This window comes from Rhinichthys klamathensis, unplaced genomic scaffold (assembly GCF_029890125.1).
Source record: "Rhinichthys klamathensis goyatoka isolate OS25496 unplaced genomic scaffold, OSU_Roscu_1.1 h1tg000004l_1, whole genome shotgun sequence".
Classification (NCBI taxonomy): domain Eukaryota; kingdom Metazoa; phylum Chordata; class Actinopteri; order Cypriniformes; family Leuciscidae; genus Rhinichthys; species Rhinichthys klamathensis.
In genome coordinates, this window is record NW_026606557.1 from 1,566,879 (window position 1) to 1,585,894 (window position 19,016).

At 39.4% G+C, this 19,016-nt stretch overlaps 1 protein-coding gene and 1 long non-coding RNA gene across 2 annotated transcripts; both read right to left on the reverse strand.

Moving 5' to 3' along the window:
* Positions 1 to 3,800: 3,800 nt before the first annotated feature.
* si:ch211-120g10.1 (E3 ubiquitin-protein ligase TRIM21) lies at positions 3,801 to 19,016 on the reverse strand. The gene is made up of 10 exons (XM_056250883.1): positions 18,878 to 19,016; positions 17,979 to 18,061; positions 12,614 to 12,712; positions 9,986 to 10,087; positions 9,762 to 9,878; positions 6,642 to 6,779; positions 6,491 to 6,542; positions 6,077 to 6,103; positions 5,956 to 5,982; positions 3,801 to 4,636 (listed from the first exon to the last, which is right to left on the reverse strand). The coding sequence occupies exons 2-10, from the start codon at positions 18,039 to 18,041 to the stop codon at positions 4,077 to 4,079; spliced, it is 1,185 nt and encodes a 394-aa protein (XP_056106858.1). The 5' UTR covers positions 18,042 to 18,061; positions 18,878 to 19,016; the 3' UTR covers positions 3,801 to 4,076.
* Positions 14,021 to 14,919, reverse strand: LOC130085308 (uncharacterized). Its single transcript, XR_008807130.1, has 3 exons — positions 14,579 to 14,919; positions 14,410 to 14,443; positions 14,021 to 14,299 (listed from the first exon to the last, which is right to left on the reverse strand). It is a non-coding gene; the product is annotated as an uncharacterized LOC130085308 (long non-coding RNA).

Sequence of the window (19,016 nt, forward strand, 5' to 3'; positions counted from 1 at the left end):
TCTCGCATAGCCATAAATCGCATTTTAAGTTTTTTTTTCAACGAGTATTTTGAAATGCTTTTTTTCCGTATCTGAAAAAAATAAAAATAAATTGTTTTCTGATGATGCCCCCTAACAATATTTAGAAATTAATTAAAGGAATTGTTCACTTAAAAATGAAAATTGTGTCATCGTTTACTCAAACTCAAGTTGTTTCAAACCTGTATGCATTTATTTATTCTGCTGAACACAAAGGAAGATATTTTGAATGTCGGTAACCAAACCGTTGATGCACATGGTATTTATTTTTTTCTACTATGGAAGTCAATGGGAAATCAACTGTCTTAAAATATCTTCTTCTTCTTTTTCAGAATTTAAATCTTTAGGTGAACTATTCCTTTAAAGTTACAGCTATTTTAAGAAGCCATGGACAGAATGAAAAAAAAGCACTTGAGTTGTTTGATTAGATTGTAAAATAAGCTATAATTAAAAGTAGCCTAATGGAGTGTAATGGATTAGAAGTAATGGCTTCTTTCTTTCTTTCTTGATATTTATATTTAACTCTCCTATTGTATTCGCGTTCGTTGAGTTGGAAAAGGTAGATCTTTAAAAAAAAAAAATCTATTTAGTACAAAGATGAAACTTCATGCAAGTTTGGTAAGATTGTCAAATAGCTACACCTACAGTTCTACAGATATTATTATTTTTTCAGTTTTATTTATTTATTTACAAAAAAAGAAGAGAGATATAACCATTTTAACTAAACTGTTGCGTTCGGGTCTAACAGTTATATTTTTTATTTGAGTAGATCGGTCTCAAATTACTTCTGTAAAATACATTTAGCCAATTTCCTACACGCACACATTTTTCCTCGCCACTGGGGCTGCATTTTGTTCATAAACATGCTTGTGCAATATATATTTTTCTTGCACCGTTTTTCCTGTAGTTCTTAAACATTTTACATTTCAAAGAATTTCTCGATTTTTTTAATTAATAAAAAGGGGGTAAATAATGTAATCGCATGGTAAAAAACATGGTAACATTCAAAACTTTGAAATGTTTGTGCATTCACTCATTAATGAGAAATTACCGATAAGACACAATGCGGTTTTAGTCGAAAAATATTAAGTTATGACTATTGTATAAGCTTACATTCAACCCCGTCCAAACAGACCCGGGTTCACAAAAGGTGTAGTTTTTAAATGCATATTTACCATATATGTTTTGTATTGTACCTGTATTGCTTGTTATTGTTAAAAAGCAGTTTAATAATGTTCCATATATAAATATTGCATATTGGTTGTGTACCTTTCCCTTTTACTTTAAAATGACAAATTTAAATAAAATGAATACATAATTGATTTTTATATAAAGATGTATTTGTGCATTTTTTCTGGTGTAATACATTCAAATTCTACGTTCTAATTAATTCAATTTAATTGTGCCTTGTTTTTACCAATCCCTGAATCATATCAACTCTAAACACAATTTCAAATAAATTCATCACTATTAGAGCATGACACTCATTTACATAAATGCTCTAATCTTTACATAAAGTACAAATAAGTAATATCTGACAGGTAAATAAGAGTGAACACACAGGGTTGAAGTTATTTCTTTTTTTATTATTCACATAAAGTGCATTTTTCATGATTTGAGATAGTCATATGAATGTGAAAGTGCAGACAGGGCAGGTGAACACTATTATAATAAGGTTCAAAAGTACCACAGAAGCAGCAGCTGAAAGACATCGCACTACCTTGATGAAGTTATTGGTCTTGGATCGCTGTCGGTCATAAGGACTGACCATCTAATATAGCCCAGTGGTTTATCTAAAGCTAATGAGGTCTAGAATACTGGTTCTCAACCGGTTTTGCTTCAGGACTATATCTTTTTTACATCAAACGAAAGTGTGTGTTTATTGTCAAAAAATAGTCCTTAAAGCATCAAACACTCAACATTTATTAATCTTGCTATAAACTGCTCAACAATACACAAAACGATTAACATGTATTGGCTGAGGAACACAATTCTCGTCAAAGCTTGAGGGGTTTCTAATTGTCTTTGAATTTCAATTGTTTCTCACCAGCCACATTGTGGTGGTCACAAACCATTAAAAGTGAACCTGGGTTTAATGTAGTCTGCGTCACATTTTATTTGACGTTGCTTTATTTTGTTCATGGTTTCCGAGAATGAGCGGATGTCTGTCGAGCAAGTGACGAACGTGTTTGCGCCAAAATACCACTAGTGTTGTGTTCCCTTTTTAAAGGGGCTTTATGTAGAAACCAAGCGTGCCGCACAAGCCCTCAAAAGTGAAGCCAAAACGTCTCGATCGCCCCCCGGTGACCGGTCCTAGTATAGGTCATAAGCCCCGCCTCCCCGTGTTATTCAACGGGACGTGAGACCAACTAAATAATTAAATTACACTTCACATATCTTTTTTCTAAAGATAGTTTCTGTCATTTACTGTAGTTTATATCACGTTGATGTAATTTCAAGTGTTTGTTTTCAAAAATAAGTTTGTTTTTAGTTAGTTATTTGATGCTATAAAAATGGTGCTGTGACATCATGATTGACAGCTGTGATTGACAGCTTCTCTGTGCGAAGTAGTCACAGAAGCACCAACGGACTTTTTTTCATAATGTTGACTATGTGGTTAGTAGTTGTAGTTACCTTATTTTAACGAGGTACTGCAATCAGCAGACATCATTGGAGAGGAACGGAGCAGACAAGGCCACTTAAGAAAAGTGCAGGGCGTGTGCTTGCGATTGATTCTGCGAGAGTGGGGGCGGGGCCTTGATTTCGCGGCTTTACTTCCTGCTCACGACTGCGCATGACTGGTCCCGAAAACGCTACAGCGCAAACTCAAGTTCCAATATGTCAGCGCCATATCGGGACACTGGCGGCTTCAGTTCTCTCCAATGGAAAAGAGCGAAGGGGCGTCGTCCATATTTTTTTACAGTCTATGGTAGAAACCCTTGTTTTTAGCGATACCGGTGGCCGTTAAGTGAACTGCAGTTGCTTGTGCTCGCACTCGTGAACACGTAACGTACAGGAGACTGAATGTGATTCAAGGCCTTGATCATAGCAGCGTTTTTTTTTTTTCTTTCTTCGCTTAGAAGTACAAGAAGTTGTAAATAGCTTTGCAGTGATATTCTGTTAGCGAACATCCCGACGCCATCCACGCTACTGAGAGCGACAGTTAGACGAATATGTAAATATGTGCTGCTCGCTTTCCTCTTAATAACAAAATAAAACACAACGAAAAATGACAGCAGTGAGAAAACAGCAGGTAAGAAAGCATATGATCATAGTGATGTGGATGTTTGCTTCAGCTCTGCGATTCACTGGCATCATGTCGACAGATGAGGTCATTAAAATCACACTGTTATGATAGTTTGATTATTAGGCTACGTGAGACTATAGTTTGAATTAGAATAATTACAGTACAGAATGACTCTTTCGGCATTATCCTGAACCTAAGCATCATGTGCTTTCGGGAGCGCGCATAAACGTCACATCTTTTGGATTTTAACGGGAAAAACGACCCGAGTCCTTCGCATGAATTCAGTCTATACAGGCTAGGAAGTCGGGGAAGATTTTTTTTTTTTTGTTACACGCTGGCTATAAAAAAGCAAACGATACATGAAAATTCGTACATAAAGCCCCTTTAAAAGTTGACAATCCCACTTGCTTTGCCACCCTAACCATCCCTCTTTTTTTCAACGTAAGAGGCTTCCGGTCTCGTCCACTTCCAGTTATTTTAGATGTTCAAAAACAGTCCGTTGTGCTGCTTAATATTGTACTTTCTTAATTACTAAACTCATGGTTTATAGCGCAAATAGTTTTTACCCTATTTTCTAGTTATTAACCAATGGCGACTAATGAATCCGACGTCTTATTCACAGAACACAGCTTTCTTCCGCTAGGAGTGGGAAGCCCAAAGTATACTTCATAAAAATGTATTTGTTGCACTTTTTTGCATGTTTGCCCCTGCTATCTCTCTGAACGAAGCGTAACATTTTTCAGGCTGCGACCGGTTGAGAACCACTGCTCTAGAGATTAAGCACTGGGCTCTGGTTGGAGTCGATGGGACCTCAACCCCACAGGCACATCGCGGGACACAGGCATTGGCTCCTGTTCCCCGGAGATTTGACCACCAGGTCCTTCCCGATCTCCACCGTTCCGAAGAGCGGGAAGAGCTTCTCGTCGAATGTCTCGTTGTAGGTGTAGATGTGCGAGCGGTTCTCCACGTCATAGAAGGACAGCTGGCCCAGGCCGAAGTCAAGGTAGACGCCGACCTTTCGAGGAATTAAGGAGGCCGGCAGGCCGGTGAAGGGCACGGTGAGGGCCTTCAGCTCCGTGCCGCGCTCCAGCCGAAGGCTCAGGTATCCCGTGTCGGTGTTCAGGGACTTGAAGCCCTTACGTAAAGCTGACTCTTTCGCCACGCCGATACGCCAGTCCATTTCTCCAACATCCACCTCCCAGTACTGGCGGCCAGAGGCGAAGCCTTCGGACCCGACCGCGCACCACCAACCGTCGAAGCGCTGGTGATAGTTGGGCACGTCTTTGCGCTTGAAACCACAGCGCATGCGCCTCTCGTCCTCGGAGATCAGCAGGTCGGGATTGGCCGTGTCCAGGTCAAGGGTCACCTCCACTATGAAGGAATGAATGGAGAATCAAATTATAAACTATGAATCGTTCAAATTGGCTAAAGAGCAGCAAATGTAGGCCGCATGTAAGCCTTGATTTCGATACAAAGCGTATATATGGTTTAAAGGATACCATTTTTAAGCCCGGGACACACCAAGCCAATGTCAAATAACTAGAGGTGACGAAAGCTGATACGTTAGTTGCGTCTCGGCCGAAGAACACACTAAAAGGACTAAAGGTGACTGTCAACTAGCACTGCGTTCTGCACCTGCATCATGTAAGGAAAGAACTGTCTACATCAATGGTCTATTTTCGTCATTCAAAAAGGAAAACCAAAAATAGTCCTGCTGATTTACAAACTGTAAATAAAGCAGCGCTTGCTTACCATTTTGAATATCAATCACGCTGATCACTTCCTTTTTTTCCAGGCGGCTCATGTTATTATGAAAATATTCGCGCCTTACCGTCTTGACTTCTTTGCTTTGCTTTCATCCCTTTTGCTTTTGTTCTCGTGCACTGACTCGTTACTAAACTGAACAGCCAATCAGAGTACAGCTCTCGTTGAATCAGCTTGGTGTGTGTGAGGGCCTTTATACAAAATTCTAATTCTAGAATACTTTTCAGACTCTATTTATAATTCAGACTAAATTCTATCAGTATACCAGTATGTATATTTGTATGTGATGCTATACTTGTAATCCCATAATGCTTTGCGACAAGCTGGCAGATTACTTTTTGGTATTAAATCGTATTTTAGTATCTTTCGGTATAATTACAAGTAAATAGCTCATGAAATCTGAATTTTACTCAGTATTTGTCTGTGATGTGTATTTTTACTTATTAGAATTTCACTGTTACTTAGCAACATGCTAATGGCAAATTTTATTAACACATCTATTCAAAAATCAGCACTTTTGTCCAGCAATTATGTATTTTATTGATCAAAAGTGACACTTAAGACATTTTGCCCTGGTTTCACAGACAATGTGAAATGTAAAATGTGATTTAATATTAGTAAGGATAGTATGATCTCTGTATAATATCAGTCTTTAAATATTACTGAAATTTTTATCAAATAAATGCAGCTTTGGTCAACATGGGATATTTATTTTTTCTAAAACATAAAAAAATCTTAACGACCCCAAACTTTTGAACGTTAGTGTATCTATTGAAGGCGCAATCTTGTCAAATGTGAGTTGAATCTCATGTGAGAAACACTATTTGTATGATGCTGCCTAATAATGAGGCTCTGTTACAGTAAGGATGATGCTTTAAAGCTGTCTTTGTAGTCAGCAATGCTGCTCATCAGAGCACATGTATTACCTCCTGCATCACAGATCCAGTCCCATACTAAATACAACAAAGACAACAATTAGCTCAAGTTCACACTGAATATTAATAATCAATCAATCAATATATTCAGAAGCACTAACATGTGACTCACCAATGTGAGGAATATATGGGGTGGCACCTAGTGAGTGAAAAACAACAACAAAAAAGAGAATTGAACGAAAAATATTAAAAATTAAGGATTTTTTAATACCATGCATAACATATACCCACCACCTGACAGACACATGAATATATTTTCATCTAAATCGATACACTGCAAGTGTTATATGGATGCTAAACTCTTGAATGCAATGAAAATATTGTGTTTATGTGCATCACATGTGAGGGGAGCAGCACACGTTTTACCCAATCAGAAACGCTCTCGGCCTTTAACCTTCATCCTTCCCTCGCACTTTGTAACAAATCCTTCCTTTTTAACGGATTCAGGTTTGTAGACAATGGCGTTTATAGCACCTTTGACATCTTTTTTTTTTTTTGATTCAAGACACTGAAGAGATGATCTGACCTATTTTCTGGCTCCTCTGTTTCCACATGAGCCACTTTTGGGGAATGTTTTCCTGAACACACAGATAAATCAGAAAGGTTTTGTGTTACTGTAAAGCCGTTTGTTGGCTGAATCCTCCCCTTAAGTTCCTGTGATGTGACTTCCTTCATACCTTGTCTAGTTCTTTGTTGATGAGTGTCCAGAACACCAGCTCAACGGCCGACTGCAGGGTGGACATCCGTCCTCTTTTCCAGTGCGTCTCGAAGTCATCCAAAACTGCCACCACCTGCTCTCCAGGCCAGACACTTTGCTGCACACAAGATGATGAAAAGATGCCACTTAATGCAACTGACATGCAACTATTCACCACCAAAAAACAATATTCAAAAATAATAGCATACAGATCTGAGGATGTCATTTAAAACCTGTACGCTGATACTTTTCTCCACTGAACACAAAGGAAGCTCGGCTCTACGGGTTTTGACATTTTTTCATTTTCTTCCTTTAACCCTGTAAAGCTTGACATAGAGGCAATATGTCCATTTTTGTGAAATGGAACAGTTTATTGAACCTTTAAAAAACATGAAAGTTTCCATATGCGTCATATCATATTTGATCATATTTGATCCATCAGGCTTTTATGGAACATATACAGTGTAAACCTTAACTTAAAAACCCTAATTAATAGGTTTGAGTAGAGCCAACTCAAATTAAACAAGTTAGTTCAATCAAATTAACTTTTTTGAGTATTCAGACATTTCTTTTTCTTTTGAGTTCACAAAACTGACACATTTTAAGTAATCTCAATTGTTTCATTGTTTTGTGTTTTGAACAAACTTTTTAATTTAGACAAATTTAAATTTAACTGAAACTGAGCTGGGATTTCTATTTCCCAGCATGCTTTGCCATGACACTCAAAAGGGAAAGTAAAAGCTAAAATTAAGTGTTATATAATGTTTTGTTTTTGTGCAATATTAATGTTAAGTGGGAGATTTAGTAGTGTTTAATATTTTGTTATGCTAGTTTAGAAGAGTTTCTGTTGAAGTTTCTTGTTCAGCATGAGCTTAGTTTGCGAACAGATGTTAAATGTTTTATTGCACTATTGTACTCATTTATTTTATTGTACTCATTCAGCACTGCTATCAAAGCATGATGTTATCAATTAGCAAGGTAGCATTTATTGTTACTAAGTTTACACTACTAAAAATATTTAAGTTGAGATTACATAACAATTTTAAGTATGTGTTGTGTATGTAATGTGTATGAATTAGCTGAAGTTCTGTTTTATACATTTTTTAATTTACTGATTTCCTCGATTTTTTTTAGTTTTGATAACTTATTCAGGTTTACAGTATGATATAGTGACAATATGGAGCCCATATTTAAAAGAGGCCCAAACGTCTCAGGTTACGACTATAACCCTCAGGTTACGATTGTAACCCTAGTTCCCTGAGAAGGGAACAAGACGTTGTGTCGAGGACGCCTTGGGAACGCCTCTGCGTGATTACGTCTGAAGCACGTATGTCAACTAGTCCAATGGAAAGAATGAGTGTCACGGGCGGGTGACGTAATGACCAGGAAAGGATAAAAGCACATCCGGTGCAACCGGCATTAGCATCTAAGAGCCGAAGCAAAGTCGATCACAGGGATGCAGGAAGTATGGCAGGGAGATGCAGCGTCTCGTTCCCTTCTCAGGGAACTAGGGTTACAGTCGTAACCTGAGACGTTCCCTTTCGAGGGAACTCGCGCTGCGTCGACGACGCCTTGGGAACGAGAATACCCAATACGCCATACTTGCAATTGCCTGTATGTGATACTGTCGCCAATCTAAGTAAAAAGCACCTGAGAACCTGGGGCAGCATCCAGGTCCAGGCTATAAAACCTCACGAATGTGAGCGGCGAGGAAACCTAGTAACCTCCTCAAGGGAAACCCTAGATAATAAGGCTTTAGAGGCCGCCATACCCCTAGTAGAATGAGCTCTGACCACCAAAGGACACGGCTGGCCAGAGGACTCATAAGCAAGAGAGATAGCCTCAACTATCCACTTACTGATTGTTTGCTTAGAGGTTGGAAGACCTTTCTTAGGTGATCCAAAGCAGACAAATAACTGATCAGATATTCTCCACGGGGCAGAAGTGTCGACATAATATATAGACATAAGTGCTGCTCGCCTGCAGCACAATAGGCCTCGGAAAATTGGTTGGCACCTTAGGGACATATCCCTGTCTAGGGTATAAGAATGCTTTGACCATTCCGGGTGCAAATTCAAGGCAGGTGGGAGAAACCGAAAGGGCCTGAAGGTCTCCGACTCTTTTGAAAAACGAAATAGCTAGAAGAAAGATGGTCTTGAATGTCAGAAATTTCTCTGCAACCGACTCTAGAGGCTCAAAGGGAGCCCCTGAAAGGCCTTCCAAAACTATTGCCAGGTCCCAAGCCGGCACCCTAGTGTGAGTGTGCAGGCCTCAGCCTCACGGTGCCACGAAGGAAACGTATGATCAGGGGGTCTCGACCCAAAGATGTAACACCCACCGGGGCATGGAAAGCCGCATGGGCTGCCACGTAGACCTTTAAGGTAGATGGACATAAACCTGATGCAAAGCGATCTTGGAGAAACTCAAGTACTGTACTAACTGAACAGTAAACTGGATCCCACTGATGCTGGTGACACCAAGACGTGAAAACTCTCCACTTTAGTGCATATCATTTCCTCGTAGCTGGAGCTCTGGAGCTAAGAATGGTCTCAACAACCTCAGTTGAGAGACCATTCTCTATAAGTTGGGCCCCCTCAGAGGCCAAACCCATAGTCTCCAAACTGAGCAAAATAAATATGCAATTTGGTGCAGATGCTGATATTAGTTTAGATAGTTTGTATTATGTATAATGTAAATATTTCTAAAAAAAAAACATTTGTATGGATAATCCTAAATTGCTTCAGTCCAGAAGGTGTTCATCTTGAAATATTACCAACAATATAAAAGTTATTCTGACGTTTACTTTATAAAAATCAGTAAAGATTTCACAGAGGAAAAACACGTGAACCACGAGCTGGAGGTTGGCATTTTTACAATTACACTAAAAAGCCTTTTACATGCTAAAAAAGTATAAACTATCAATCAGATGACAGAAGGCATGTGGTAGATCGTGTGTTTTTCAGCAAAGTTTTGATCATGTCGATCATTTACTTTAGAGGCCTTAGAAACTTGATCATCAAATACCATACAGTAAGCGTTCTAGGGCAGAAAGCCAAGGAGAAGGTATTTTTCAGGCAGATCCAGTTTGAAGTGTGAGTACCTCAGGTTGGGCCCTCAGGTCTTTGGTCCAGGTGAGGATAAGTCTCTTGGCGTTCTCTATGTCCTGATCCTTCCAGTCGCTGCTCTCTGGCCAGCCGTCCGTCTGCATTGGTCTTTTCTGTTATAACAATATTTGGTGAGAAAACCTAGTGATTTGCAGCATTTGGTTTCAGTGGGTGCAGAAAGATTTCAGTAAAGGTATAAATGTGTAATTGTGTATCTCACCTTGCTCTCTAGCAGAGATGCCCACTCCAGAAGGAAGGCCCTGCAGGCGAGAGTCGGCCAAACATCCTCACTATTTGAGACGTGCTCCAAAACCTCCGACCTCTGTGACCAGCAGGAGAGAAGACACACACACAACACACACACACACACGTGTATAGTGTGTATATATACTGTATATATATATATTTTTTTTTTCTTTTTTTTCTTTTTTTTTGTGAATATATCATTGAATTTGTTTTCCTGTCATTTAAATTCCACTTCAAAATGGAAGCCAATTAAAAGGATCATGACATGGATTTTAATTTTTTATTTTAATATGTTCCCTGAGGTTCACTTAAATATTAATAAAGTATATTGCACAAAAAAAAATTACATATGTGGAAAAACAATTATTTTCAACCCTCCTTCTGCCCCTGTCTGAAATGATGGGTTTTTAAAGGGATACTCCACTTTTTTTGGAAATAGGCTCAATTTACAACTCCCCCAGAGTTAAACTGTTGAGTTTTACCGTTTTTGAATCCATTCAGCCGATCTCCGGTTCTGGCGGTACCACTTTTAGCATAGCTTAGCATACATCATTGAAGTGGACAAGACCATTAGCATTTCTCATTAAAAAATGACCAAAGTGTTTCGATATTTTTCCTATTTAAAACTTGACTCTTCTGTAGTTACATCGTGCACTAAGACCGACGGAAAATGTAAAGTTGCGATTTTCTAGGCGGATATGGCTAGGAACTATACTCTCATTCCTGCGTAATAATCAAGAAACTTTACTGCTGTACCATGAGTGCAGCAGGCGTAATGATATGACGCAGCGCCTGAAAATAGTTCCGTTGTGTTGACGGAAGGTGGCCTATTTTCAGGCGCTGCGTCATATCATTACGCCTGCTGCACTCATGGTACGGCAGTAAAGTTTCTTGATGAGCCTATTTCCAAAAAAAGTGGAGTATCCCTTTAAGGCTTGTCAGTAAACGGCCACTGTTATGATTGGCTGACGTTATTGCATAGGAAACAGTATCAACAGCCACTCGCTATTGAACCTGGGTAAGTGTTTTAAGCTGTTTAAACAGGACGTTCTTTCACTCTTCCATTTGTCCTCCTGTTGTCTGCAGACTCAGGCATGTGGAGAATGTCGTAAGCTGAAAGCAAATCTGTAAACTGTATCAGTGTAGACAGCGTCAGTGATTATAATATCATCTAAGATGGTGGCGCGCACGTACATTGCTCTGCTCGAAACATTTTTAATTTTTTTTATTTTGTTTGTTTTGTATGCCTGTTTGTCGATTAGCAACTCGATATACAATCACAATGTTTTGAACTGGACTTTATCCGGAACTATTATAGGGAACAAATTCCGAAGGAGATCGCTTGTCCTGCGGCGTAGGGAAAGGAGGCAGAAGCGGGGGCTGCCGGGAGGGATTATAAACAAGGCTAAGGAAAGCACCCCTTCGATCTGACCAAACGTCAGATCGAACAGCAACACAACGGAAAGACTGGAGCTGGTAAACGCGGAGCAAAAACTGGTGAAAGACTGCTTGATCATGATAATAGCCGCACAAAGCACCGGGCCGACAGGAATTCTGAACTTTCAGAATTGTGCATCTGTAACAACTCAATACCTCCAAGACAAAGGAGCTTATTATTCATTTCCAGAAACAGGAGGAGGAACCTGCCCCCTTCTATATCATGGAAGAAAGAGTGGAGAGGGTGACCATCTTTACATTTCTCGCCACATATATTTCCCAGGAACTCGCATGGACTGTTAACACACTTTCTCTGGTGAAGAAGGCACAGCAGCGGCTGTACTTTCTAAGGTCACTGAGGAAAATCTGTCACAGCAGCGGCTTGTGTGCTTCTACCATTGCTCTGTCGAATGCGGACTTACCAGGTGTGGTCTGCTGGATGCACTGTGGCAGAGAGAAAAGCTCTGCAGAGAGTCATCAACTCGGCACAGAGAATCATCGGCTTAAGCTGCCTTCGCTCGAGGAAATTTACAGAACCAGATGCCTACGGCGTGCCAGAAATATAAAGGATTCCTCTCATCCATGCAATCATCTCTTCACTCTTCTGCCATCTGGAGAGCGTTACCGGTCTCTTAGGACACGCACCTCCAGACTCCTGAACAGTTTTACCCACATGCCATCAAGGAACTTAATTCTACTTAAAAAGTTTTAATTAATATATTTTTCTTATAGACTATATTTTACTATTTATACTTTATGTTCTGCGTCTGTATACATGTTTTTATGTGAATGTACCACTGAGGAGAAGCACAAAATTTAATTGCACAGTTGTGCAATGACAATAAATCTATTCTATTCTATAATGGGCTCTATTCACTTGCGGGGATCGCCTATGGTGTGATGAACATTGATGTCTTGCTCTGGAGGCGGTCATATGCAAATGTATTTGCCTGTGTGACATCACAGATCCTGTAATATCAAAACGAGCTGTTTTTGGAGCTTGATCAAAAAAATTCTTTGTTTTACATGTCAAAAGATCAAGGTAAATTTGATTTCTCATGTCATGACCCCTTTAAATTCTGATTTTTCCCAACCTTTTCTGGATGTGATTATTCGGCCATCAGCTCTGATTTATACTGTATTGGTCATGTGTCTGCGGCTGTACCTGACAGACGCGTCCCAGATCCTTGGCGAGGTCCACAATGAACTGCTGGCTCTCATCCAGCGGTTCTCTCTTTTCATTCTTCGCCTTCTTACGAAAATCCTGTACACACAAAAAAAAAAACATTATTAAAGCTATTTCATTTCCAGTCTCAGTGACGGACTGTCCACAGGCCCTGTCAGATTAATCAATCTGTGCATTTTCCTTATGATGGACAGAAATCCCCTGAACGACACATTAAAACAAAGCAAACTGTGATTGGCCTTTTCATGTATGGTGTATTCCTGTCGTGTGTGCGGTTCTTGACTACAGTGAGCTGTAATGTGGACCAGACTTTATGCTGAAAGTCAAAAGTTTGACTACATGAGACTATGGCTGTATCCGAAATCACATACTCTCTGATTAAGTATTTAATTTCAATAAGTACTTGTTTAGCGAACGCTAAAAGATTACATACTATATAGTCATCATACACCTTGTTAACGTTATCATGTGACCTACGACGTAATAACAAGTGCAAGAACTTAAAAGGTATGAGCGACAATTTATTTTGGATTGAATTTATTAATGTTCTCCCGTGTTTCTCCCTGTTCTTTTAAGGATGCAGCGTTTGGCTTCTTTAATATACAAAAAGCTAAAATAAATGAATACTTTTTTGTTAATCTGTTTTGTGAAATTTCATATTCACCACAGCAAATTCACTCATCAAAATCCTTCATTTATTATTTTTAAAAGAGAGGTTCAACAGTAGGGCTACATCCAAAATATTTCATCCTAAGAACTTATTTCACCTTTTTTGTATATTTTGTTAAAGTTTTCATGCTTTGTATGTAATTTTGACATTTTCTGTACTTTTTGATACCTCGAAAAAAAAAAACAAGGTTTAAGCGACAGGTGCACTAACATCAGTAACTCGACAGCCCTACCTAGTATGGTTTCCCTCAGCGTTTGTAATGTCTGCACAAAGGAGATGGGCCGCTACTCGAAGATCTCGCCTTTGGAGAACACTGTTGATTTTATACTCGAAAAATTAAGTATCACAACTTAAATATTAAGATTACCCCAAAATGAATTGAATTGCTAGCCGACCCCAACACTTACACACAATAATAATAATAAATGCAGACCAACACTTAATTATATTTTAAAAAAAAAGAAAATATATTACAGTAAAACAAGCTAAATGTAATTTAATTTGTTCTGTCATATGACATAGATATGCATGAATACACACTAGACAAATGCAGCCGATGTGAATACATCTCAATTTTCAGTCAAGCAATGACTTAATCCATACATTAATGAAATAATTATATTTTACTTACTGACAACAATAGTAAACATGAATTAATGAGTGAAAGAATGAATGAAAGTAACCATCACAATAAATAAATACATATACAAGTCAACAACACATGAAACAAAGCTTTATTCAAACTTATTGTTCTAACAATCACGTATTTACATGCGGTGAACCCCACACTGCCATCTCAACACAGCTGTGCCAATTAACTCAGTCATTATTTACTCGCCTTCACGTTGTTTGATCACTGTGGGGTTTTTTGGGGGGGTTTTTTCCTGAACAAAAAAGGTGATATGTCAGGGTCTCATCCATGGCACTTTAGCATTTCCAGGATGCTGTGGCTCTTAAACCTCAGTGCTCACACCAGTCTGCCGACATTTCAGATCCTACAAAAACGCACAAACATAATACAAAAGCAGTCAATAGAAAATAATAAAAAAGCAGCATTTTTGTATCAGCTATTCCCATTTTTTCCCCCCACAAATGCCACCGTCACCTTTCCTTGCAGGCCCTGCTCCACCACAAAAGATCTGCAGCAGATGCACAGAAATCAAGAATTAGAAAAGTGCTGCTCAAACAGAGTTTTGTTTGAAATTACAATAATTAAAGCAAAGTTCAACTTAAGATTTAAATATATGTTTTGTTCATTTCTGTAGTATACTCACTCAAAGCCTCAATGAGCCACTCTCCATCGGATAAACACATGTGTTCATCTGTCCCTGTAACATACAGACAAGACCTCTGTGATTTACATTTACATGATGAGGTTGTTGCTGATGTGTTGACTCACTTTTTATCCAACACTATATAGAAAACTTCTATATATTCTAAAAATTATGATCACAACTTGTAATAATTGCTTTAAGGAGCTCATTGATTGACCTAAAATTAATACATGTTAGCTAACTGCATGTTCCCTTTCGAAAATGGTTCACTCGTATTGCGTTGCTAGATGCTATGGGAAATCTCCTTTTTACGAGAATAATGAAGCCTTTATTTTAAAACGCAGTGCAAGTGCACAACCAGCATAGTGCAGAGCTATAAGTGTCACGATGAAAGCATGTCATTGGCAGCCTCTGAAGGCGAGGATTGGTCGGGCTCAGTGTTCACAGGACGAACAGGTTGATTGATTGTAACAGTAATTTACTATATTAAGTTAATCCCATTAACTGATCCAAATATTCATAATCTTCTCACCAGCTGGTGCTCAGCTCGGAACCTAGACCCCTACTCATGTGAAATACCACTGGTTCTTTCTATTCTACAAGAGCGACTGGACGCGGAATCGTACCCCCTCCATGCTGAAGGTATACGTGGTGGCCATAGCAGTCTTCCATGCTCCTGTGGCCGGCCAATCCTTAGGAAGGAACGACCTGGTCGTATGCTTCCTCAAGGGGGCTAGAAGGCTGAACCCGCCTCGTCCTCCCTCTATACCCTCATGGGACCTATCCACGGCCCTCAGGGCCCTTAGGGGACCCCCTTTCGAGCCGCTTCAGTCAGCTGACTTAAAGCCACTTTTGCTCAAAGCCGCACTCCTGCTAGCCCTAGCATCGGTCAAGCAAGTGGGCGATTTACAAGCGCCCTCTTCATGGGCATAGTCCAGTGGTGTACCAATTTGAGACATTTGCGCGGTGGCCGGCTGGTCTTCCCGTCCACATTTGTGAGGTACGAGTCCTTTCTATCTAAGTGGGTGCTGGCCTCTAAAGAGCCCAAACCACTAGTTATTCCTTTTGTGGGCCCCGACATCTGCATCTGTTGGACTTCTGACTTAAAAGTTCTACTCTAAGCCTCAGGCCTTGCAGCCTCAGGCGGGAGTTCAAAGCGAATACGTCAGCTAAAATAGCACGGCGTGATTGAATTGGGTACACAATACGAGTGAACCGTTTTCGAAAGGGAACGTACTCGGTTACTCACGTAACCTCGGATTCCATAGTATAACGGGAACGAGTATTGCGTAGACAGTCGTGCTATTGAGCTTCACGTCCAGGTATTGTTGCTTTAGTTGAACTAATCTGATGACTATGACGAAATGGGCCGCTTGTATAGTCAGTAGCTCCACTCATTTTGGCGGGCTCAGCTTACTGGTTGCGCGACACGCCCTGCCACGCCACCTCGCCATAGGTTCATGCAGTTCCCGCAGCCCAGCCAATCAGCAGGCTTATAGCTCTGCACTATGCTGGTTGGGCAGATGCACTGCGCTTTAAAATACAGGCTTCAAAATTCAAAAGGAGATTTCCCATAGCGTCTAGTGAAGCAATACTCGTTCCCGTTATTCTCAGGGAATCGAGGTTACGCAAGTAACCGAGTATGATTTCTATTATCTTGAACTGTTCGTTTCTGAAATGGACATAAATCGGACACAGTCACCTCTGATAATAGATCACTCTAAAATTATACTGTAGAAACATATGTAGAACACAAATGTTCCTCAATTTATCAACAGTACTAATGGACAAATAAAATATATAATATGTTTAGTTACTTTATGTAGATTTGTTTATTTACATTACTGACATTTATCTAATGTAAACAGTGTTGACAACAGTGAATTCTACATAATAGCACACACACACACATCACTCAGATGTCTATTTCATGTTTTGATATGCTCATCTGCAATACTTATCCAAGATTTTCCTGTCAGATGTAAAATAGACATTCAGTAAGCATCTTTAAGATTTATGTAAATCCACTTTGGAGACGTACGTGTGCTTACTGGAGCTTCCCTGTTAGTTATACATAATAAAACGTGTTTTTACAGCAATATGCTATACTATCTAGTAGGGTTTAACGATCCCCTCATGGCACGATTCGATACATATCACGATACTGAATTCACAATAAGATTTTATTGCGATATTTCAAGACACATGGTAAATGAATAGGCTTGGACTTGGTTCTGGAAACCCAATGCACAGGACAATAGTGACACCAGTTTAAAAGTATTCATGCTTCTGAAACTGAAAACATTATGTTACACGAATATGCTTGCACTCTTTCACTGACTAGATATATTTAAAATAATGTAAGCCACTTTTACTGGTAACATAAGACATTTAGCATTATCAGGACTTACAAATATTCCCCCATTGCATTATATTCAACATTATATATAGAAGTTTAATGTAAACTTTTTTCTCAAACAGTAATTTTTATTTGGGGTGAACTATCCACAATACATATTGTCACTATCCATGATACATTGTTGCATTTTTGGATTGTGACATATTGTGACACCCCTACTATCTAGTGTCTTTACACATTCAACAATTCAACAGTTTACTCTACAGTAGTTCAACAAATGCGACACAAGGAACCATGTTTACTCACATTTGAAAACACACGCATCGCTGTCCTTCTCCATATTCGATTATGACGTATCCTCTCCCGTGGCGTCCTGGGACAGAAAAGTGTCCATCGGATGCACACTTCAGAATCTGGGAGAAAGCAGCAGGCCATCTGGGGATTTTTCTCCTAATGTTTTATGAATACTGAGGATTCGGACATACTACTCTTTTCACGTACTGTTTTCTCCTATTATAAAGTAGGTAAGTAGGCATATTCGGACGCAATATATGCATGTCTGAATCTCGCAAGAATTAGTACACCATCCAGATATTTCTCTCCTACTGTTTTATGAATACTGAGGATTCGGACATACTAATTGTTCGCCTACTGCTTTTTGCCTACTATATAGTAGGGAAGTATGCGGTTTCGGACGCAGCCATGTTGTCATTTCAGACAGTTTATGTTGTTCATGAAGGCTACGGCAAACAATCAAGGACAGTGTTTGATTAAAATGCAGCTCATGCGTGATCTACTTTCTCTGTCGTAAGTCTCATGAGCAGCAAAAGACTCACCGCTATTGAAATCAGTTACAATGACCAGCTAAACAGGCCTTTTATTTCACTTTTGGACTTCAGGATAGACAAAAGAAGGACAAACTTTAAGTTTGTTATGCCAACTAATGTCAAAGCTTTTAAAGCAACAGGTTCCCCTGATGTCCGTCTTTTTTCATCATTGTTTGTAAGCCACTTAGACTACCGAGATATTTTTGCAAGGTACCTTAAACTTCTCTGCAATGTTCTTGGTTGGTTCGACCAGAAACTGAAGACACTGCATCATCATGGCTGGTGCTCACAGAAATCCTGAAATCCATCAGCATCTTTCAGATCATTATGAAAAATAACTATCTATGCAAAAGCAACTTGTCCATCATTTGAATGGACTATAAACATGGGGATGAACGCACACGTGACGCAAAGCAGTCTGTAATTCAGTCTGGTGGAGGATTATCCAAACAACTCCTGTTGAAGACCTAACAGCCTGACTTATATTAATACAAGGAAGAATATAGTTGCTAATTAACTGTGAACTAAATGAGCCATTAAATATAACATAGATTCAGGAATTAATATCTCAGTGGCAGAGTATTATACAGAGCAATCCTAAATGTATTGTGAAATATGACTGAATACCAATTATAATTATTTGCAGTTTCATTCCTGAAGAGAGAAAAACAAAAGAGCATTAGCATGGGCTCCTACTGTAGCCTAGTGTCATGAGTTAAATATCTGCATTGATGCTGAACTTCAAAAGGATTGTGAATATCATCAAGCATTTAATATAATGAAAATCTTTGTAATGTTATGACTGCACTGTAACGCTGACTAACAGTCTAGCCCTGCTGAGTAAATGCTGGAAGAGACACATGACTTTGCTGCACTGCACAAGATCTTTCGTGTGTATTGATGAGGTAATGCCCTTGAATGACATTCTCAAATCAGTCCGACACAACAGCATCTGCAGGAGCTTCACACTGAGAGTGTGTCAACAACGCCATGATATCTTTTTGCGACGTATGAGAAAACAACATGCTGCAAAATATGTGCGAGAAATAGACATGCAGAAATAAATCAGCATGCGTAGCTGCATATATGGCATAGATGCAATCATCGCTGTACCTGCAGGAGGTGTGCTGTGTCGCTGGATGGATCCTTCGCAGGAGAAAGTGTCAGAAAGTGTCTAGCGAGTCAAGTGGAGAATGAAGACCGCAGCGAACACTTGACCTTGTTTACAAGAGCCGAACACGAGTCGAACGTC